This window comes from Lichenostomus cassidix, unplaced genomic scaffold (genome assembly GCF_008360975.1).
Source record: "Lichenostomus cassidix isolate B80296 unplaced genomic scaffold, HeHo_3.0 HiC_scaffold_707, whole genome shotgun sequence".
In the NCBI taxonomy this organism is placed as follows: domain Eukaryota; kingdom Metazoa; phylum Chordata; class Aves; order Passeriformes; family Meliphagidae; genus Lichenostomus; species Lichenostomus cassidix.
In genome coordinates this window covers 178,733-201,679 of record NW_028147326.1, presented here as the reverse complement: position 1 = coordinate 201,679, position 22,947 = coordinate 178,733, and the positions used below count along the sequence as shown (strand labels likewise).

The following is a 22,947-nucleotide window of genomic DNA, read 5'->3' as shown; positions in this document are numbered from 1 at the left end:
ACTCCCCAATCCCATGGAGCTCCTCAATCTCGTGGAGCTTCCCAATCCTCCAGAACTCCCCAATCCCACAGAACTCCCCAATCCCATGGAACTCCCCAATCCCCCTCAGCTCCTCAATCCCATGGGACTCCCCAACCCCACAGAGCTCCTCAATCCCATGGGACTCCCCAACCCCCCAGAGCTCCCCAACCCACCCCGTCCCCAATCACGACAACGCTCTCCTCTCCGCCGCGCGCTTGCCCAGCCAATACTTGAAGAACTCATAGACGGACCAGGCGATGGCCGTGGAGGGCATCTGGTAGATCACCCGCGCCTGCACCCCTTTAAAAAACCCCGCCAGCCCTCCCAGCTGGTACACCGTGCCAAAAGCGTTGGCCATGCCCGACAGGTGGCCCCTGACGCCCGCCGAGCTCAGCGCCGTGCTCTCCTGCGTGTTCAGCAGCGTCTTGCACACGTCCAGCGGCGTGGTGGCCGCGGCGGCCACGGCTCCGGCCACGGCTCCGGCCAGCACGTGGCTCAGCGGGCTGTAGTCGCGGCGGGGGTTGAGGTGCTCCTGCAGCAGCTCGTAGGTGATGAAGTGCAGCGCTTGGAAGGGGATGTTCATGCTGAGCTGGGTGGTGTAGCTGCGGTAGAAGGCGCCGAGCCCCTCGGCGTGCCACACGGAGCGGATGCAGCTCAGCACCGAGCCGTAGGGAGAGTTGAACATCTGCAGGCGCTGCTTGACCACTGCGGGTGGGAGAGGGGAGAGGGGTGAGCTGGGGGTTGGGGACAGAGGGACATCTGACCCAGCCACAACCTCCCCTTCACCACTGTGGGGACAGGGACATGGCTGAGCTGGGGGGTTTGGGGACAGAGGGACCCCTGAGCCCAGCCACAACCTCCTCTTCACCACTGTGGGGTGGGAGAGGGGTGAGGTGGGGGGTTTGGGGACAGAGGGAGTCCTGAGCCTCCAGAGTGACCCCTGAGCCCAGCCACAACCTTCCCTTCATCACTATGGGGACAGCCAGGGGACAGCTGAGGGGTTTGGGGACAGAGGGAGCCCTGAGCCCAGCCTCTCCTTCCCCGTCACCACTGTGGGGTGGGAGAGGGGTGAGGTGGGGGGTTGGGGATAGAGGGACACCTGAGCCCAGCCACAACCTTCTCTTCACCACTGTGGGGACAGGGACATAGCTGGGCTGTGGGGTTTGGGGACAGAGGGAGCCCTGAGCCCACCCTCCCCTTCCCCTTCACCACAGCAGGGACAGGGACATGGCTGAGCTAGAGGTCTGGCCTGGCTGGCACAGGCCCCACAGTGTTCCCCAGGCCTAGCCCTGGCCTCCCCTTCACCACTGTGGGGACAGTCAGGGGACAGGGACATGGCTGAGCTGAGGGGTTTGGGGACAGAGGGACCCCCAGGCCCAGCCCCAGCCTTCCCCTCTCCATCACCACTGCAGGGGACAGGGACATTGCTGAGCTATAGGTCTGGCCTGGCTAGAACAGGCCCCAGAGTGACCCCTGGGCCAAACTGACCCCCGGGCCCAGCCCCAGCCTCCCTGTCCCCACCACTGCTTGGGGACAGGGACATTGCTGAGCTATGGGTCTGGCCTGGCTGGCACAGGCCCCAGAGTGACTCCTGAGTCCCCAGAGTGACCTCTGAGCCCCCAGAGTGACCCCTGAGTCCCCACAGTGACCCCCAGGCCCAGGCCGAGCCCCAGCCTCACCTTCAGCAGGGTTCATGACAGCATCATGCAGCAGAGTCGCCACACTGCCAGCGATGCCTGTGGGACAAGAGCAGCTGGAGGGGACAGAGCACAGCTGGGGGGACAGCTTGCTGCTCCATCCAGGGGGGTCCCATTGCCACCAGGATCCCACCCAGGATCCCATTCCTATCCCATTCCCACCCAGAATCCCATTCCCACCTAGGAATCCCATTCCCACCCAGAATCCTATCCAGGATCCCATCCCTGCTCCATCCATGGGGATCCCATTCCCATCCAGAATCCCATTCCCACCCAGGATCTCACCCAGTTTCCCATCCAGGATCCCATTCCCACCCAGGAATCCCATTCCCACCCAGGATCCCATTCCCACCCAGGATCCCATTCCCACCCAGTTTCCCACCCAGGAATCCCATTCCCACCCAGGAATCTCATTCCCACCCAGGAATCTCATTCCCACCCAGGATCCCATCCCTGCTCCATCCATGGGGATCCTATTCCCATCCCATTCCCATCCAGGAATCCCATACCCACCCAGAATCCCACCCAGGATCCCATCCAGGATCCCATCCCTGCTCCATCCATGGGGATCCCATTCCCACCCAGTTTCCCCCCCCTGCTCCAGGGAACACCCAGCCACCCCAGCCAAGATTCCCAGGGCAGGAAATCCACCCTGAAAATGGATTTCCATCCTGAAAAATCCATCCTGAAAACCCACCCTGCAAGCCCCCAGCATCCACTCCCAGCCACCCCATTCCCCGATTTCCACCCTCCCAGAATTTTCCCCTCTCCTAACAATCACCTTTGCCCTTCCCAACCCCAACTCACATATTTCTTTCCACCCCAGGCACCATGAGCAATGTTTACCATCCCATCAGCACAGCCATAATTAAGGATATTTTTCTCTCCCTTTACTCAGCCTGCTTTCCAACCCTCCTCGCCCAGATCCAGCCAGCCAGGAGCCATCCTGCCCTGGGCTCTGCCATGAACCTCTCCAGCCACACCTTCCCCTTTGATCTCGCTGCCCACCTCCATTCCCTCCTGCCCAAACGACTTTTGGGTCATTTCTCATTAAACCCCAGCTCCAGTTCTCCTGCTGGCCCCACAGGCTTGTAGCTACTTGAAAGGGAAAGCAGGAATGTGATCCCAGAGAAAGGAGCAGAGAGGAGAAGGGATTTGATTCCCTGAATTGAGTTTGGTGACTCCATGGTGGATCAAAATCTGGGAATTTCCTGCCCAAACCCTATGGTGAAGCCCTGGCTGCTCAATTCTGGGGTTTCTACTGCTATAAAGTAGAATATTCCTGCTATTTCTAGGCTTAAAAGTAAAATATTCCCCTTTGATCTCGCTGCCCACCTCCATTCCCTCCTGCCCAAACGACTTTTGGGTCATTTCTCATTAAACCCCAGCTCCAGTCCTCCTGCTGGCCCCACAGGCTTGTAGCTACTTGAAAGGGAAAGCAGGAATGTGATCCCAGAGAAAGGAGCAGAGAGGAGAAGGGATTTGATTCCCTGAACTGAGTTTGGTCACCTCATGGTGGATCAAAATCTGGGAATTTCCTGCCCAAACCCTACAGTCAAGGCCTGGCTGACAATTCTGGAGTTTCTACTGCTATAAAGTAAAATATTTCTATTTTTCTATTTCTATTTCTGCTATTTCTAGGCTTAAAATCAAAATATTCCTGCTAAAAAGTGAACACACAGAGTGCATTCCATGGTCCCAGAGACACCTGGAATAACCCAAATTTCAAACCTCCAAAGTGGTGCTTTCTATGTCAAATCACACTTTTGGGTGAGACCTTCAAAGGATTGATTAATCCTTGGAGAAATCAAACTGGGATTTGATCATCCCAAAGGGTTTTTAAGGATTTCAGGATAATATAGGTGAATCCTTTTCAGGATTTCACAATAATATTTTTTTAAGGATTTCACAACACCTTTTGCCCATTAAACTGTGCTGAAATTATTTGATATTAAACAAGAATTTAAACTGCACCTGAACACCTTTTGCCCATGAAACTATGCTGAAATCATTTGCTATTAAGTAAGAATTATTTAATAGCAAATGAAATGAAATTATTTGATAATTAACAAGAATTTAGCCTGGGAGGGATGCCAGGCTGAGTGAGAAGCAAGCAAAGGGACAAAGGATTATTTTTTCAGCCAAAAATATTAAAAAAAAACCAAAAAAAAACCCCAAAAAATAACCCCAAAAATACCATTGGCCAAGTGGCTGTTCCCTCTCTGCTGGAACACCTAACCGAGTGAGAAGCAATCAATGGACAGGAGGTACTTTTTTTTTAGCCCAAAAAAACCCCAAAAAACCCCCCAAAAAAACCCCAAAAATACCATTGGCCAAGTGGCTGTTCCCTCCCTGCTGGAAAAGCTCTCTGAGTGAGAAGCAATCAATGGACAAGAGTAATTTTTTCAGCCCAAAAAAACCCCAAAAAAACCCCCAAAAAAACCCAAAAAAAACCCAAAAACACCATTAGCCAAGTGGCTGTTCCCTCTCTGCTGGAACATCTCACTAAGTGAGAAGCAATCAATGGACTGGAGTTACTTTTCCATCCCAAACCCCCAAAAAAACCCCAAAAATACCATCGGCCAAGTGGCTGCTCCCTCCCTGCTGGAACACCTTGCTGAATGAGAAACAATCAATGGACTGGAGTAATTTTTCCATCCCAAACCCCCAAAAATACCATTGGCCAAGTGGCTGTTCCCTCCCTGCTGGAACACCTCACTGAATGAGAAGCAATCAATGGACTGGAGTTACTTTATCAGCCCAAACCCCATAAAACCCCCCAAAACCCCCCAAAATACCATTGGCCAGGTGGCTGTTCCCTCCCTGCTGGAACACCTCGCTCAGAGACTCCTTGATGCTCTCGTAGCAGGCGAAGTAGAGCGCGTGGGCAGGGCCAGCGCCCAGCACGGTGACATTGATGCCCCGCAGGGGTCTGCCCAGCCCCTCGCTCAGCACCATCCTGCGCAGGGCTTCGTTTTGCAGCCCAAAATATTTTTTCAGCCCAAAAAAACCCCAAAAAACCCCCCAAAAAACCCCAAAAATACCATTAGCCAAGTGGCTGTTCCCTCCCTGCTGGAAAACCTCGCTGGGTGAGAAGCAATCAATGGACTGGAGTTACTTTTCCATCCCAAAACCCAAAAAAACCCCAAAAATAGCATTAGCCAGGTGGCTGTTCCCTCCCTGCTGGAACACCTCACCGAATGAGAAACAATCAATGGACTGGAGGCATTTTTCCATCCCAAAACCCCCAAAAATACCATTAGCCAAGTGGCTGTTCCCTCTCTGCTGGAACATCTCACTAAGTGAGAAGCAATCAATGGACAGGAGTTACTTTTTCATCCCAAAAAAACCCCCAAAAAACCCCCCAAAAAACCCCCAAAAACCCCCCAAAAAACCCCCCAAAAATACCATCAGCCAAGTGGCTGCTCCCTCCCTGCTGGAAAAGCTCTCTGAGTGAGAAACAATCAACAAACAGGAGTTACTTTTTCAACCCAAAACCCCCCAAAACCCCCAAAAACCCCCCAAACCCCCAAAAATACCATTAGCCAGGTGGCTGTTCCCTCCCTGCTGGAACACCTCGCTCAGAGACTCCTTGATGCTCTCGTAGCAGGCGAAGTAGAGCGCGTGGGCAGGGCCAGCACCCAGCACGGTGACATTGATGCCCCGCAGGGGTCTGCCCAGCCCCTCGCTCAGCACCATCCTGCCCAGGGCTTCGTTTTGCAGCCCAAAATATCTTTTCAGCCCAAAAAAAACCCCAAAAAAACCCCAAAAAAACCCCCCAAAAAACCCAAAAATACCATTAGCCAAGTGGCTGTTCCCTCCCTGCTGGAAAAGTTCTCTGAGTGAGAAACAATCAACAAACAGGAGTTACTTTTTCAACCCAAAAAACCCCAAAATACCATTGGCCAAGTGGCTGTTCCCTCCCTGCTGGAACACCTCACTGCATGAGAAGCAATCAATGGACTGGAGTTACTTTATCAGCCCAAACCCCCAAAAAACCCCCAAAAAAACCCCAAAATACCATTGGCCAGGTGGCTGTTCCCTCCCTGCTGGAACACCTCGCTCAGAGACTCCTTGATGCTCTCGTAGCAGGCGAAGTAGAGCGCGTGGGCAGGGCCAGCGCCCAGCACGGTGACATTGATGCCCCGCAGGGGTCTGCCCAGCCCCTCGCTCAGCACCATCCTGTGCAGGGCTTCGTTTTGCAGCCCAAAATATCTTTTCAGCCCAAAAAAAACCCCAAAAAAACCCAAAAAAACCCAAAAAAACCCCCCAAAAAACCCCCCAAAAATACCATTAGCCAAGTGGCTGTTCCCTCCCTGCTGGAACACCTCACTGCATGAGAAGCAATCAATGGACAGGAGTTACTTTTCCATCCCAAAACCCAAAAAAACCCCAAAAATAGCATTAGCCAAGTGGCTGTTCCCTCCCTGCTGGAAAACCTCGCTGGGTGAGAAGCAATCAATGGACAGGAATTACTTTTCCATCCCAAAACAACCCAAAAAACCCCCCAAAAAACCCCCAAAAAACCCCAAAAATACCATTGGCCAGGTGGCTGTTGCCTCCCTGCTGGAAAAGCTCTCTCAGTGAGAAACAATCAACGAACAGGAATTACTTTTCCATCCCAAAACAACCCAAAAAAACCCCTAAAAAAACCCAAAACCCCCCAAAAAACCCCAAAAAAACCCCCAAAAACCCCCCAAAACCCCCCAAAATACCATTAGCCAGGTGGCTGTTCCCTCCCTGCTGGAACGCCTCGCTCAGAGACTCCTTGATGCTCTCGTAGCAGGCGAAGTAGAGCGCGTGGGCAGGGCCAGCGCCCAGCACGGTGACATTGATGCCCCGCAGGGGTCTGCCCAGCCCCTCGCTCAGCACCATCCTCCGCAGAGCATCAAACACAGTCCTGTACCGAGCCCGGGGGTCGGGCTGCAGGCTCTGCATCCGCGTCTGCAACACAGCACAGGGGGGAGAGGCGGGGTTAGCGGAAAAATGCCAGAATTTGGAATTGCCGGGTCGTTGAGGGGTTGGTTGGGTACGTGGGGTGGATTTTTGCAGCATCATTCAGCCCCTAGAGTGGCTTTTTTTGGCCCAGTTTAGCCCCTGATGTGGCTTTTTTCAGTCTAGTTCAGCCCTTGGTGTTCTTTTTTCAGCCCAATTTAGCCCCTGGTGTTCTTTTTTAAGTCTAGTTTAGCCCCTGGTGTGGCTTTTTTCAGCCCCTGGTGTTCTTTTTTCAGCCCAGTTTAGCCCCTAGTGCTGTTTTTCTCAGCCCAGTTTAACCCCTGGTGGTGTTTTTCCAGCCTCATTCAGCCCCTGGTGTTCTTTTTTCAGTCTAGTTCAACCCCTGATGTGGCTTTTTTCAGTCTAGTTCAGCCCCTGGTGTTCTTTTTTCAGTCCAGTTTAGCCCCTGGTTTGCTTTTTTCAGTCCAGTTTAGCCCCTGGTTTGCTTTTTTCAGTCTAGTTTAACCCCTGGTGTTCTTTTTCAAGTCTAGTTCAGCCCCTGGTGCTCTTTTTTCAGCCCTTGGTGTTCTTTCTTCAACCCAGTTTAACCCCTGGTGTTCTTTTTTCAGTCCAGTTCAGCCCCTGATGTTCTTTTTTCAGCCTAGTTTAACCCCTGGTGTACTTTTTCAGTCCAGTTTAACCCATGCTGTTCTTTTTTCAGCCAAATTCAGCCCCTGGTGTTCTTTTTCCAGCCCAGTTCAGCCCCTGGTGTTGTTTTTTCAGCCTCATTCAGCCCCTGAGTGTGGCTTTTTTCAGCCCAGTTTAACCCTTGGTGTTCTTTTTTCAGTCTAGTTTAACCCCTGGTTCTCTTTTTTCAGCCCAGTTCAGCCCCTGGTGTTCTTTTTCCAGTCTAGTTCAGCCCCTGGTGTTCTTTTTTCAGCCAAATTCAGCCCCTGGTTTGCTTTTTCCAGCCCAGTTCAACCCCTGGTGTTCTTTTTCCAGCCCAGTTCAGCGCCTGTTGTGGCTTTTTTTAGTCTAGTTTAAACCCTGGTGGTGTTTTTTTCAGTCTAGTTTAACCCCTGGTGTTCTCTTTTCAGCCTCATTCAGCCCCTGGTGTTCTTTTTTCAGTCTAGTTCAACCCCTGATGAGGCTTTTTTCAGTCCAGTTCAGCCCCTGGTTTGCTTTTTTCAGTCTAGTTTAACCCCTGGTGTTCTTTTTCAAGTCTAGTTCAGCCCCTGGTGGTCTTTTTTCAGCCTCATTCAGCCCCTGGTGTGGTTTTTTTCAGCCCAGTTTAACCCCTGGTGTTCTTTTTTCAGCCAAATTCAGCCCCTGGTGTTCTTTTTTCAGCCCCTGGTGTTCTTTTTCCAGCCCAGTTCAGCCCCTGGTGTTCTTTTCTCAGCCTAGTTCAGCCCCTGGTGGTGTTTTTTCAGCCTCATTCAGCCCCTGAGTGTGGCTTTTTTCAGCCCAGTTTAACCCTTGGTGTTCTTTTTTCAGCCAAATTCAGCCCCTGGTTTGCTTTTTCCAGCCCAGTTCAACCCCTGGTGTTCTTTTTCCAGTCCAGTTCAGCGCCTGTTGTGGCTTTTTTTAGTCTAGTTTAAACCCTGGTGTTCTCTTTTCAGCCTCATTCAGCCCCTGGTGGTGTTTTTTCAGCCCAGTCCAGCCCCTGGTGTTGTTTTTTCAGCCTCATTCAGCCCCTGAGTGTGGCTTTTTTCAGCCCAGTTTAACCCCTGGTGTTCTTTTTTCAGTCTAGTTTAACCCCTGGTTCTCTTTATTCAGCCCAGTTCAGCCCTGATGTTCTTTTTTCAGCCCAGTTCAGCCCCTGGTGTGGCTTTTTTCAGCCTAGTTTAACCCCTGGTTTGCTTTTTTCAGCCCAGTTTAGCCCTTGGTATTCTTTTTTTCAGCCTATTTTAGCCCCTGGTGTGGCTTTTTTCAGCCTGGAAATAAGGATTATTTGTGGATATTCTTCCTCAATTCACAATTCCCACTCCAAATGAAGAATATCTGTGGATATTCTTCCACAATCCACAATTCCCACTCTAAGGTTTTAGGTTTGTGTTCCAGAGGATTTGCTGATGGCAAAATATCTACAACTTCCCCCAGAGCTCCAAGAGCCTAAGGAATGACCAAAAATGGGATAAATAGCCCAAGGAATACCAAAAACAGGATAAACAGCCTAAGGAATAACCAAAACCTGGATAAACAGCCTAAGGAATAACCAAAACCTGGATAAAGAGCCCAAAGAATTGCCAAAAATGGGATAAATAGCCCAAGGAATACCAAAAAGCAGGACAAACAGCCCAAAGAATTACCAAAAACAGGACAAACAGACTAAGGAATGACCAAAAACAGGATGAACAGCCCAAGGAATGACCAAAAATGGGATAAACAGCCCAAGGGATAACAAAAAACAGGACAAACAGCCCAAGGAATAAACAAAAACAGGACAAGCAGCCCAAGGAATATCAGAAACAGGACTAACAGCCCAAGGAATAACCAAAAACAGGATAAACAGCCTAAGGAATAACCAGAAACAGGATGAACAGCCCAAAGAACTACCAAAAACAGGATAAAGAGCTCAAGGAATAACCAAAGCCTGGATAAACAGCCTAAGGAATGACCAAAAACAGGATAAACAGCCCAAAGAATAACCAAAAACAGGGTAAATAGCCCCAGGAATGACCAAAAACAGGGTAAATAGCCCCAGGAATCACCAAAACCAGGATAAACAGCCCAAGGAATCACCAAAACCAGGATAAACAGCCCAAGGAATCACCAAAACCAGGATAAACAGCCCAAGAAATTGCCAAAAATGGGATAAATAGCCCAAGGAATACCAAAAACAGGACTAACAGCCTAAGGAATAACCAAAACCTGGATAAACAGGCCAAGGAATCACCAAAAACAGGATAAAGAGCCCAAGGAATAACCAAAAACAGCCCAAGGAATAACCAAAGCAGGATAAACAGTCTAAGGAATAACCAAAAACAGGACTAACAGCCCAAAGAATAAATAAAAATAGGATAAACAGCCCAAAGAATAACCAAAACCTGGATAAATAGCTCAAAGAATTACCAAAACCAGGATAAACAGCCCAAAGAATTACCAAAAACAGGACTAACAGCCTAAGGAATAACCAAAAACAGGACAAGCAGCCCAAGGAATGACCAAAGCCTGGATTCATCAGGACAAGGAGCCCAAGGAGCAGATAAAATCAGTGTTCAGCAGCCCAAGGAGGAGCCAAAAGGAGGATTCAGCAGAACTGAAAGCATCAGGAATAACCAAACCCAGGGGAAACAGCACAAAGCATAACCAAAACCAGGAAAAACAACCCAAGGAATAATAAAAATCAGGCTTGAGCAGAACTAGAAGCAATAGGAATTGCCAAAACTGGGATTCAACAGGACAAACTACCCAATTAATAACAAAAATCAGGACTGAACAGGTCTGAGAACACGAGTAATAACCAAAATTAGGATTGAGCAGCACAAATAGCCCCAGGAATAATCAAAACTATTCAAAAACTATAATCAAAAAAATATTCAACAGCATGAACAGCCCAAGGAGTAACCAAAATTAGGATTCAACAGGACAAAGTGCCCCAAGGAATAATAAAAATCAAGACTGAACAGGACTAGAAGCACAAGGAATAATCAAACCTGGGATTCAACAGGACAAACTGCCCAAGGAATAGCAAAAATCAGGACTGAACAGGTCTGAGAAGACAAGGAATTACAAAAATCAGGACTGAGCAGAACTAGAAGCACAAGGAATAGCCAAAATTGGGATTCAACAGGACAAAGTGCCCCAAGGAGTGACAAAAACCAGGACTGAACAGGTCTGAGAACACAAATAATAACAAAAATCAGGATTGAACAGGTCTGAGAAGACAAGAAGTAACAAAAATCAGGACTGAGCTGCACAAATAACCCAAGGAATAATCAAAATTGGGATTCAACAGGACAAACTGCCTCAAGGAATAACAAAAACCAGGATTGAACAGGTCTGAGAAGAAAAGGAGTAACAAAAATCAGGATTGAGCAGCACCAACAGCCCCAAGGAGAAATAAAAATCAGGACTGAGCAGCATCAATAGCCCAAGGAATAACCAAAGCCAGGACTGAACAGGTCTGAGAACACAAATAATAACAAAAATCAGGGTTGAGCAGCACAAACACCCCAAGGAATAACAAAAATCAGGACTGAGCAGCAAAAACAGCCTAAGGAATAACCAAAATTGGGATTCAACAGGACAAACTGCCCCAAGGAATAACAAAAACCAGGACTGAGCAGCACCAACACCCCAAGGAATAACAAAAACCAGGACTGAGCAGTACAAACAGCCCAAGGCATCACCACAGCCAGGCTCTGCTGTGCTCCCAGAGCAGGGATCAGCTCTGTGTGAAGCCCCTGAGTTTCCCAGGCGCTCAGAGCTGATTGTCCCCAGGCTGGGCAGTGTCCCCAGCTCCTCTCACCTATCTGAGGCCAACCAGCAGCTCCTGCAGCCTCAGCCCTGATCGGCAGCCAGGAGCTGCCTCTGCTCCTCCCTGAGCTAATCCCATTGCATAAGGCAGAGTGCAGCCATGCCACGAGGGCTCTGCTGGTCCTGACTGCAGCTTGGGCAGGAAAAAAACCCATCAGCACAGTGCCAGGGTCAGGTCTGGGCAGTTCCCTGAGCTTTGGGAAGAGTTCTGTCCTTCTGGATGAGTTTGGGGAGAGTTCTGTTCTTCTGGATGCAGTTTGGGAAGAGCTCTGTCCTTCTGGATGAGTTTGGGAAGAGTTCTGTCCTCCTGGATGCAGTTTGGGAAGAGAACCAACCCTCCTGGAAGCAGTTTGGGAAGAGTTCTCTCCTTCTGGGTGCAGTTTGGGCAGAAAAAAAACCATCCCCACAGTGCCAGGGTCAGCTCCGGGCAGTTCCCTGAGCTTTGGGAAGAGTTCTGTCCTTCTGGATGCAGAATAAACCCTCCCGGATTATTCCAGGGTTGTTTTCTAGCAAAAAATAGTTTTCCTAGCAGGAGTCAGGTGTCTGTTTTGCATATCCTGGCAGAGGGACAGAGGTTTGACACCCTGCAAACACCCTCAGAGCTCATTTTATCTTTGTTTGGGGTTGTTTTATTTATTTTCTCCGAACACAACCTGCTTTTCCCGGGTTGGTGTGACAGAGCCAGCCTGGCTGAGGCTCCCAAAGGGAACCCAATCTGCTTTTAGCAGGAAATAAGGAATATTTCTGCAGGATCCAGGCAGGTCCTGCCAGCTGGACGAGGCACAAGCCAGGCTCAAGCCCTGAACCCCAATTTTTGGGGTTCAACTCTAAATGAGAAGCAAAGAACCCACGGGAGCAGAGCCAAGGGTCAGCCCAGCAGGTTTGCCATAATCTCCATGATTTTCCAGCTTCCCAACATTCTCCCTCAGCTGGAACTGCAGAGAAACTCAGGAGAAACTGCTGAGAATCTCCAGCAAACCATTCCCCAAGAGAATTTCCATTTTCACCGTTTCGACCAACATTTTCAGTTTCTCTTCGGCAGGAAACGACCTGCTGGCACCCAAACATTCCCCCCCGAGCTGCTCCCACCCAGCAGCTCCTCCTGCCCACCCAGAAAGCCAGGAAGTGCCCAGGAGGAAGGAGCTGTGCTCCTTTTCTGCAGCAATGCCACTCCTCTTGCTGCTGGAGAGACAAACCTCCTCCTACCAGCCCAGCTGCTATTGGATTACACCCTCTGCAAACCAAACAGAGCTCTTTCCGGATCAAAAAAATCTCTTTTTTGGGTCAGTTGTCACTTTTTCCCCCAGCAGCCAGGTAGGACAGCAGTGAGCTGGAGGAGAATCCAGGGATTTCCCTCTGCCCAGCACATGGATTGACCTTTTCCAGGCTTTTCCAGAGGGTTTTTCCAGCTCCCCAGCCCTTCCAGGCTGAGTGGATTATCCCAGCCCGAGGTAACCCTGGGAATTCGGCAGGCAGGGAGCTTTTCCCCCGCAGCACCTCCCGCTCCGGGAAGCTGAGCACCACTTTCGTTTTCTCGCTCTGCTTTCCCCACCGAGGAAATGCCCTGCTGAGCAACGCCAGAGCTCCGGAATGCCAACACCCAGAATTCTGCTGCTCCAGCCCTGACTGGGCACCAAACTGTCCCCAAACCCTCGGGGACACCCCAGATCTAGGAGGAATAACCTAACCATTCCCAGGGACAGAGCCACGGGGAAAACAGGGCAAAAAAATCAGGAATATTCCCTTTAAAACATGGAAATATTTCCTTTTTCCTGCAGCCTCTCAAAGTCAAAGCATTTCCTCTTCTGTCCCTCCTTCAAGGAGCTCTGAAACTGAGGGATTGCAACACCCCGTGAGTCACCCACAGCAGCACCACCGAGCCAGTCGGGCTTTTCCCAGCATCCCTTCTTATATTTTTTAAGGTCCCACAGCAGCAAACTGGCAAGGCAGAGGGAAGAAATATCCTTCAGGATGATTCCAACCACTCTGGAAATCTTCCCTGGGTGTGTTTGAGCGTCATCAGCTCCCAAAGCCACCCTTTCCAAACCCCCTGAGCCCAGCAAAGCCACCGCGGGGTGACACTCAGTCACGGCAGTGTCACCCAAAAAACCACCCCAGCCCAGCAGCTTCTCTCTTCTGAGCTGGAATTCCATCATTCCAGGAGGGAATAAATGGATCATGATCCATCTCCAGGCCAGGGAGCAGTGCTGGGATGTCACCTTTGCACCAGGGCTGTGCAGAGCTGCCCAGAGCTCCAGATCCAGAGGGGATTTTGGGGTGACACCTTGGGGACATGCCCAGAGCACCCCAGGAACCTCGGATGACACTAAGTCACGGCCATGTCACCCAAAAAACCACCCCATCCCAGCAGCTTCTCCCTCCTGAGCTGGAATTCCATCACTCCAGGAGGGAATAAATGGATCCTGACCCATTTCAAGGCCAGCAGGGCACTGGTGGCATCTCCCAGTCCTGGGATGTCACCTTTGCAGCAGGGCTGTGCAGAGCTCCCCAGAGCTCCAGATCCAGAGGGGATTTTGGGGTGACACCTTGGGGACATGCCCAGAGCACCCCGGGAACCTCGTGCATCCCAACATTCCAGCCTTTCCATCCTGGAGTGGACACACCACCCCATCCCAGCAGCTTCTCCCTCCTGAGCTGGAATTCCATGGTTCCAGGAGGGAATAAATAGATCCTGACTCATCTCCCAGCGCAGGGAGAGCGCTGGGATGTCACCTTTGCAGCAGGGCTGTGCAGAGCTCCCCAGAGCTGCAGGACAGCTCCAGATCCAGAGGAGATTTTGGGGTGACACCTTGGGGACATGCCCAGTGCAACCCCAGCCCCAGGAACCTCGTGCATCCCAACATTCCAGCCTTTCCATCCCAACACTCCTGACGCATTCCCACATTTCTCACAGCCTTCCCACACTCCCCCCTCTCCCCACACCCCGATTTCTCACACGCTTTCCTCCTTTGCTCCCCAACAACTCTTACACATCCCTTACACCCCAAAGCCCCGTGAACCTGCAGCACTCCTTGCACCCCAGCTGCTGACACACTTATCACTTTGCACCCCAACAGCACTTCACACACCCTTCCCACCTCCCCCTGCTTGCACCCTAAACCTCTTACAGATCCCTTTAACTGTCCCTTCCTTGTACCCTAAACCTCTTACACATCCCTTTAACTGTCCCTTCCTTGTACCCTAAAAACCCCTAACACACCCCTTACACGCTGTCCCCTCCTTGCACACTAAAACCTTTTACACACCCCTTTAACTGTCCCTTCCTTGTACCTTAAACCTCTTACACATCTCTTTTACTCTGTCCCTTCCCTGCACCCTAAAACCCCTAACACACCCCTTTAACTGTCCCTTCCTTGCACCCTAAACCTCTTACACATCCCTTAAAATCTCTCCCTTCCCTGCACCCTAAACCTCTTGCACACCCCTTACACTCTGTCCGTTCCTTACACACTAAAACCCCTAACACACCCCTTTAACTATCCCTTCCCTGCACACTAAACCCCTAACACATCCCTTACACTCTGTCCCTTCCTTGCACCCTAAACCTCTTGCACACCCCTTAAAATCTCTCCCTTCCCTGCACCCTAAAACTTCTTGCACACTTCTTACACTCTCTCCCTTCCTTACACCCTAAAAACCCCTTGCACACCCCTTTAACTCTCTCACTTCCCTGCACCCTAAAACCTCTTGCACATCCCTTTAACTGTCCCTTCCCTGCACCCTAAAACCTCTTGCACACCCCTTACACACTGCTTACACTCTGTCCCCTCCTTGCACCCTAAAAAATCCTTCAAACCCCCAATAATCTCTCTCCCCTTCGCACCCCCAGCACTCCAACAACCCTTCGGACACCTTCCCTCTCTCCCCGCTCCTCGCATCCCCACCAGCCCCTGGCACCCCAACACTTCTGCACCCCAAACCCCTTTGAACCTCCCACTCCCTGCACCCCAACACACCCCCTGCCCACCCCAACACACTGCCTACACCCCAACACACCCCCTGCACCCCACCAACTCCCCGCACCCCAACACTCCCCCTGCCCACCCCAACACACCCCCTGCACCCCAAACCCCCTAAACCTCCCACTGCCTGCACCCCAACACTCCCCACACCCCAACACACTCCCTGCACCCCAACACTCCCCCTGCCCACCCCAACACTCTCCCCGCACCCCAACACTCCCCCTGCCCACCCCAGCACCCCACTCGTGCCGTGGCGCTCCCCGCAGCATCCCCGCTGTCCCCCCGCTCCCCCCGGGCACACCTCCCCCGCCGCTCGCCGCCGCCGGCGCGCACCTTGACCGAGTCCACGGGGTACATGACCGTGTGCTCCATGATCCCCGCCACGGCCCCGGCCACCATGTGCGTGCCGAGCGCCGCGCCGCTGGGCAGGCTCTCGTACTCGTCACCCTCCATCAGCCCGGCCCCGGCGGCGGCGGCGGGGGGCCCGGGGCCCGGCGGGGCGGCGGCGCTGCCCGCCATGGCACAGCTCAGCTCCATCCGCCGCCACCGGGGGGACACCGGCGCGGGGACACCGCGGGGACACGGGCGCGGGGAGAGGGGCGCTGGGACCGCGCGGCGCCCCGGCCGCACTTTAAAGGCGCATGCCACGCCCACTCTGACCCCGCCGCCAATCAGCGCGGCGCGCTCTCATGGGCCTCACGGCGCGGGGGATGATTGACAGGAATTTTAATTAATAACAGACGAGCCGCCGCGCGATGCTTGGCTGTGATTGGCTGTGGAGGCGGAGGGGCGGGGCGTAGCCGTGAGGGGCGGGGCGTAGCCGTGAGGGGAGGCGCTGCTCCCGGAGCGCCGCTGAGGCGATCGCGGCCGCGGGGCTGGGCGTGTCGCTTTGGCTGGGAATGTCACTTGGGGCTGGAAATGTCACTCGGAGCGACAAGAGCAGTGTCACAGCCAGCCTGGGCAGCGAGCGAGGCTCTGCCGGAAGGGAGGAAGGTGTGCTGACCCCGTGGCGTGTGCCGCCGAGGGGAAGGAACTGCCGGAGGGGCTTTTAGTCCCTGGATTGATCCCTGGATGGTGACACGGCTGGGACAGCCGGGGTGTCACCTCTGGGTGTGTCCTGTGCAAGCTCACAGCCAGCCCACCTGCAGGGACAGGGACCCTCCTGGGACAAGCGGGGAGGGAGGTGAATATTGGAGATTCCGTGAGCAAAGGGCTGTTTTTCCCTGTAAGGTCCCCACATTGTCCCCATAGCAGCCCCAAATTGTCCCCAGAGCAGCCCCAAATTGTCCCCAAAACAGCCCCAAGTTGTCCCCAAAACACGAGCAGGACCAGCTCAGCTCCTGTGCCCAAAAGCAGGGTTCATTTGGGGTTCATTTGGGGTTCATTTGGGGTTCATTTGGGGTTTATTTGGGGTTTATTTGAGGTTTTCTGTGGGCTTGGAGGTGTCTCTGCACAAAGCTCTGTCCCCTCCTGTCACCTCTGCAGGGTGACACAGCCACTCCTTTCCTGGGCTCTGCCTCACCATGGGGGGAAAAAAATCATGGGAAAAAAAAAATCATCCAAGCTTGGGAAAGCTTCATGCCCTTCCCTGCAAAAGCTTTTTGGGAAGAGAGGATCCACAGCATCCACATCCCTGGCTGCAGATCGCTCTTTCCATCTCCCTGCTCCCCAAAAACCCTTCTCTTCCCTCAAATTTTATGTTATTTCCTTGTTCCACCCCAAAACCAACCGAAAGCAGGTGAATTTGGTGCTCTTTAGGAGAATGAGGCAAGGTTTTTGCAGCCCAGGGAACACTCCAGGCTTTAATTCCCTCCCTCTCCAAAGGATTATTTGGAATTCGACCTTGCAGGGAAGGGAAGGAGGTGTTGCACGAACTCCAATCAAGGTTAACCATTCCCCGTGATAATGCTGGGCAATTTATTGCTGCAGGGGCCTTGGGAAGGAGGAAAACCACCCTCGGAGCCTGAAAAAAGATCAGGAAAATAAAAGTTGAGGTGAGCAAATCCAGGTCGTGCTGTTCTTTCTTCTCCCTCTTTGCCATATTCATGCTGGGAAGTCTCTGTTCCCCGTGGGGAAAATAACAATACAGGGCAGCGTCACGCATGGGGATCACCCCTGATTGATTTTGGGGAGCTGGCAGTGCTTCCTGCTCCTGGAAAAACGCTGTTCCAGGAGGTGGGAGAGCTGCAGGTGACATCCCAGCCATCCCACCGTCCCCAGAGCAGCAAACCCCAACCTGAGAGTATAAAATTTAACCCAGGAATTGCTTCAATCTCCCCTTTCTTCCCCCCATCTTGCCCTCTGGAAGAAGCCATGGGATTCTCACACCTTTATTTCCTCGGGGAGAGATCTAATGTGTGCTGCTGACAGGGTTTGTTGGCTGTGTTTTCCCAATTAAATGGCATTTTTGGAGCTGGAGAGCCACACCCCTGTGATTCCAGCAGAGGATTGTGATCCCCAGCCACAAACCAGGAACAGGAATTTCCCTTTCTGGGATCCAAGGAGATCAAACTGACAGAGACACACTGCCCAGGATTGCTCCACAGGGTTTATCGAGGTTTTCTTCTCCCCAAGCAAGAACCAAGGGCACTTTAATCTCCTCCCCGTGCCTCTGGCAGGGCAGGGAAGGGAGGGGGAATTACAGTGTCACCTTAACGAGCCCTTTTCCCTGCAGCCTCAGCTCCTGCTCCCTGATAATGACCTGGACCAGGCTGGAATTCTCCTTCCAGGTAGGGCCAGGTTATATTTTAACCCTGCAGCAGTGCCATGAGGAATCCTTCCTGCTCAGGTGCCAAAGCAGAGGCTCAGCCTGAGGGGTTTTCCCCATATTCCTGGAGATGGGATGGGATTATCCGTGATTTGTGAGGAAAATGGGACAGAGAGGTTGTGGTTTGTGCTGCTGAGTGGGAAAAGCAGCAGCCTTGTGTCTCTTGGATGGTTTCCTGGCAAAGAGGAGTCATCCCTGGATAAAGGGAGCTCAGCTTGCCTTGGAAAGCTTCCTTGAAAAGATTCTTTGGAAAGCTTCCATGAAAAGATTCCTTGGAAAGATTCTCTTGGAAAGATTCTCTTGGAAAGATTCCTTGAAAAGATTTCCTTGAAAAGATTCCCTTGAAAAGATTTCCTTTGAAAGATTCCCTTGAAAAGATTCCCTTGAAAAGATTCCCTTGGAAAGCTTCCTTGAAAAGATTCCTTGGAAAGATTCCTTGAAAAGGTTCCTTGAAAAGGTTCCCTTGGAAAGATTCCTTGGAAAGCTTCCTTGAAAAGATTCCCTTGGAAAGATTCCCTTGGAAAGATTCCTTGGAAAGCTTCCTTGGAAAGATTCCCTTGGAAAGATTCCCTTGGAAAGATTTCCTTGAAAAGATTCCCTTGGAAAGCTTCCTTGAAAAGATTCCTTTGAAAAGGTTCCTTGAAAAGGTTCCCTTGGAAAGATTCCTTGGAAAGCTTCCTTGAAAAGATTCCCTTGGAAAGATTCCCTTGGAAAGATTCCTTGAAAAGATTCCCTTGGAAAGCTTCCTTGAAAAGATTCCTTGAAAAGATCCCTTGGAAAGATTCCCTTGGAAAGATTCCCTTGGAAAGATTCCCTTGGAAAGATTCCTTGGAAAGCTTCCTTGGAAAGATTCCCTTGGAAAGATTCCCTTGGAAAGATTTCCTTGAAAAGATTCCCTTGGAAAGATTCCCTTGGAAAGATTCCCTGGCTCTTCCCTTCCCCACCACTGCTCCCTGCATCCCACCCTGGATCTCCAGGGCATCCCTCAGGTGATCCCTGATCCCCAAATTCCATCGGAGCAGGGAAACAGGGAAGGGAAAAGCTCCTTGTGCTGCTGACAACACCTCTGGGCTGCAACAGCCTCGGCCTGGGAGTGTCCAGGGCCAGGCTGGAGTGACCTGGGACAGGGAAGGTGTCCCTGCCATGGCTGAGGTGGCACTGGATGGGATTTCCTCCCAACCCAAACCATTCCCTGGTTGTGTTTTCCCATCCCTCTGCAGCCCTGAACGTTGGGAGTCTGCTGGGCAGGAGGGACAGGACCCTGGGAATGGGAGGGACAGGACCCAGGGAATGGCTTCAGAGGGACAGGACCTAGGGAATGGGAGGGACAGGACCCAGGGAATGGGAGGGACAGGACCTAGGGAATGGGAGGGACAGGACCCAGGGAATGGGAGGGACAGGACCCAGGGAATGGGAGGGACAGGACCCAGGGAATGGCTTCAGAGGGACAGGACCTAGGGAATGGGAGGGACAGGACCCAGGGAATGGGAGGGACAGGACCTAGGGAATGGGAGGGACAGGACCCAGGGAATGGGAGGGACAGGACCCAGGGAATGGCTTCAGAGGGACAGAGAGCAGGATTTGATGGGATTTTGGGCAGGAATGAGGGTGGGGAGGGCTGAGATGGAATTCCCAGAGGAGCTGTGCCTCCCTGGAACTGCCCAAGGAGCACCCTGGGATGGTGGGAAGTGTCAGGACAGCACCTGGCTGAGCCTCAAGGTCCTCCCAACCCAAACCATCCCCAACTTTCAGCTCTCTCCCCCAACAAGTCCCTGCAGCATGTTCACCCACATTCCCTCCGTGCCAGCAGCCAAATGATGAATCACAGCCACCCAGCCTGGTCCAGCAGCGCCCAGCTCTGAGCCAGGAATTCCAGCAGAAAGCAGGAATGGCCAGCCACTGAAACACTCCAGCAGGAGGGTCCCTGCCTGGGCAGCACCTCCCTGCCCTCCCCAGCTGATAAGAGCAACCTGGAGCTCCTTATCAAACCCCTCAGTGGGCAGGAGGTGCCAAACCCAGGGGCTGCAGCACTCCTGATAAAGCAGGAGTGTCCAGCTGCGAGCTGAGCACCCACTTTGGGCTTTATCTCCACCACCCAGTGCCATCTATTTCTACTTTTTTCCCCTTTTCAAATCTACAAGTGGTCCAACAGCTGAGCAGCAGCTGGGTTTGGGAGGTTTTATCCTCCTCACCACCAGCACAGAGTGCCCTGGGAGCTGCCAAAGCCACCGAGCTGCAAATTAAAAGTTGGTTCATTTTTAATTGGCACGTTCAGCATCAGATAATTGTGTTTTTCTGCCCTGTCGGGGCGGTGAGGGGTTGGGATGGAATTCCCAGAGGAGCTGTGGCTGTCCCTGGATCCCTGAGGTGTCCCAGGGCAGGTTGGAGCAGCCTGGGACAGTGGGAGGTGTCCCTGCCATGGAGGATTTTAATGTCCTTCCATCCCAAACCATTCCAGGATTTTTAATGCAGAAAGGAAAAGCCACCATTTTATGGCATTTTATAAATGCTTTAGAAGAGGGATCAGAGCGAATGGAAGTGGTTCACTTGTTTTTAATCTTCTTTGCTGGAATTTTTTGTCCACACTGCCTTTTTTCCTCACAAATTTGTGTGCCAGATCCTTGTAGGAATGACAGTTTTCATGTGGGAAGCAATCCCCCATCCCACAAGACTGATCAGCCCCTTCCCAGCACATTCCAGCCCCTTAAAAACACTCAATCCCCCAAAATCCAAATTAAACAGCAAGGCTGGACTTCAATCCCAGCCCCATCCTGAGATCCAAGATCCCCTCAGCCTCAGGAGATCCCTGGAAAACGATCCAATTTGGATTTTCCTGCCCATCTGGCTGCATTGCCATGGGGAAACTGAGCTGCTTGCAAACCTGCTGTGTTCAATTTCCTTTTTATCTTTCTATTTGCAAACTCCGGGAGTAGAAACAAACAGCCTTGCGTTGGTTTTGGGATGGACTGACCCGATTTGGGGAGCACCAGGCCCTGGTGGGAAGGTGCTGCTGTTGGGATTGGGGTTGGAAAAGCAGGAAAACAGGAATTCCTGCTCTGCTACGAGCTCCACACTGGGATTAATGTGGGTTTTTTGGCCCCAAAAAGTGGTGGAGCCAATCAGAATGAAATAATTAGACCGAAACCGTGCAGGCAGAGCAGGATCATCCCCAGCTTTAACCACATTCCCTGAACTTTCCCCTTTTCCCTGAGTCACCACGGGGTTGGTTTCACTGCTGGCTTTTTGTGTAACATCACCACGGGCTGAGGTGAAGCCAGGGAGAACCACCAGAGAGAAAAGCAGACAGAACTGAGCCCTAATAAACCTCCAGGGGGTTAATCCAACCCCAAAACACCTCAAAATGGGAAAAAGCAGCTCTGCAGCTCCACCAGAACCAGGCTGGGATCTCCATCTTCCCCCAAACTCCGAGGGAAACTCCTGGAATTCGCTGGGTTTTCTCTCCAAACTCACACAACCTGACCTCATTCCCCCTCCCCGGGAGGCACGGCGAGAGGCAGTGCCTCCTGTGGGGAACTGAAGCTGCTTTGGGATTATTTCCTGCTCCTGAGTTGTTGGGTTTTTTCTTTCCCCAGCTCACCTTTCCGGTTTGAAGCCCTGGGGGAACTCGGGAAGGTGAACTGGAGGTGCTGCCAGCAGGGACTGGTGGCACTGGGATTGGGCTTGGAGCTCCTTTTGTCCTCCTGGATTTAATTCCAGCACTCAGCAAAATTAGAGCTGGAAAGGAGGGGGAAAACTGGGATTCAGGGAATGGGAATTTGGGGATGATAGAGAAGGATTTGGGGAGATCTCAGAGCCTTTCCAGGGTCTAAAGGAGCTCCAGGAGAGCTGCAGAGGGACTGGGGACAAGGGATGGGGACACAGGGAATGGAGACACACTGCCACAGGGCAGGGATGGATGGGATTTGGGAATTAGGAATTCCCAGAGGAGCTGTGGCTGCCCCTGGATCCCTGGAAGTGTCCCAGCCAGGTTGGGATAATCTGGGACAGTGGGAGATGTCAGGATTGGAACTGGATGAGCTTTAAGGTCCTTCCAGCCCAAACCATCCCAGAATTCCATAATCCTGCTCTGCCACTCATCCCTTGCATGCTCTCGGTCAAATCGGTTAATTCTGCTGGCTTTCACCACTGCTTCTGGGTAAATAAATGGCATTTAAAAGGGGATTAAAAGACGGCGAGGAGAAAAGGCTGCAACGGGAAATTCTTTTATTCCCCCCAAAGTCAGCACAGCTTTGGGAGCTCGGGACACTTCAGCTCTGAAATGGGCACGGGAGCCTTTTAGCAAATAAACCCAGAATTTTTCAGGAGGAAAATCCCACCGGGAAGAGAATCCAGCTGGGAGGAAGATCCCACTGGGAGGAAGATCCCACCGGGAGGAAAATCCCGCCGGGAGGAAAATCCCGCCGGGAGGAAAATCCCACCGGGAGGAAAATCCAGCCGGGAGGAAAATCCAGCCGGGAGGAAAATCCAGCCGGGAGAAAAATCCAGCCGGGTGGAAAATCCAGCCGGGAGGAAAATCCAGCCGGGAGGAAAATCCAGCCGGGAGGAAGATCCCGCCGGGAGGAAGATCCCACCGGGTGGAAAATCCTACCGGGAAGAAGATCCCACCGGGAGGAAGACACTCCAGCCTCCTCCCCACCCTCCCCACGGCTCGCTCTCTCCCCGCCATCAGCAGCTCCAGCCCCGGCTGCTGCTATCGGCTCCTCCCGGTGCCCCCCGATATGCCGGGGCGCGGTGTGGGGCGTGGGGCAGCCCAGATAGAGACCCCAAACCCCGCCGCGCCCCGCGGGGCACAGCGCAGGGCTTTCTGCTCGGAAAAAACCCAAATGCCGAGCGCCGCTGCGGCTCTTTCCCCGAGTCGCTCCATCGCGGTGTTCCCGGATTGTCCCGAATTGCTGCTGCAATTGGGGCGCAGAGGGATTTGGGGGTTGGGAAAACCCTTCCTGCATCCCCGGGATTCCAGCCGGAGCACAGCCGGGATGGTGCAGTGCCGCTGGATGAAATCATTCCCAACAATCCATATTCCCTCTGTCTCTTTTTTCTTTTC

General features: G+C 52.3%; 1 protein-coding gene and 2 long non-coding RNA genes across 3 annotated transcripts; 1 reads left to right on the top strand and 2 right to left on the bottom strand.

Moving 5' to 3' along the window:
• Positions 1 to 173: 173 nt before the first annotated feature.
• Positions 174 to 15,692, bottom strand: LOC146423415 (mitoferrin-1-like). Its single transcript, XM_085044788.1, has 4 exons — positions 15,449 to 15,692; positions 6,434 to 6,662; positions 1,701 to 1,757; positions 174 to 726 (listed from the first exon to the last, which is right to left on the bottom strand). Exons 1-4 carry the CDS (start codon positions 15,650 to 15,652, stop codon positions 206 to 208), a joined length of 1,011 nt encoding a protein of 336 aa, XP_084900914.1. The 5' UTR covers positions 15,653 to 15,692; the 3' UTR covers positions 174 to 205.
• Positions 13,463 to 14,762, bottom strand: LOC146423416 (uncharacterized). The gene is made up of 3 exons (XR_014847557.1): positions 14,745 to 14,762; positions 14,469 to 14,698; positions 13,463 to 14,423 (listed from the first exon to the last, which is right to left on the bottom strand). It is a non-coding gene; the product is annotated as an uncharacterized LOC146423416 (long non-coding RNA).
• A 314-nt stretch (positions 15,693 to 16,006) lies between the features above and the next one.
• LOC146423414 (uncharacterized) lies at positions 16,007 to 18,108 on the top strand. The gene is made up of 3 exons (XR_014847558.1): positions 16,007 to 16,108; positions 17,045 to 17,109; positions 17,790 to 18,108. It is a non-coding gene; the product is annotated as an uncharacterized LOC146423414 (long non-coding RNA).
• Positions 18,109 to 22,947: the final 4,839 nt, after the last annotated feature.

Coding starts and splice junctions, on each gene's coding strand:
- LOC146423415 (XM_085044788.1), bottom strand. CDS start 15,652: ATGGAGCTGAGCTGTGCCATGGCGGGCAGCGCCGCCGCCCCGCCGGGC. Junction 6,663..15,448: donor ACCCCGTGGACTCGGTCAAG/GTGCGCGCCGGC, acceptor GCTGTGTTGCAG/ACGCGGATGCAGAGCCTGCA. Junction 1,758..6,433: donor GAACAGCCACCTGGCTAATG/GTATTTTGGGGG, acceptor CTTGTCCCACAG/GCATCGCTGGCAGTGTGGCG.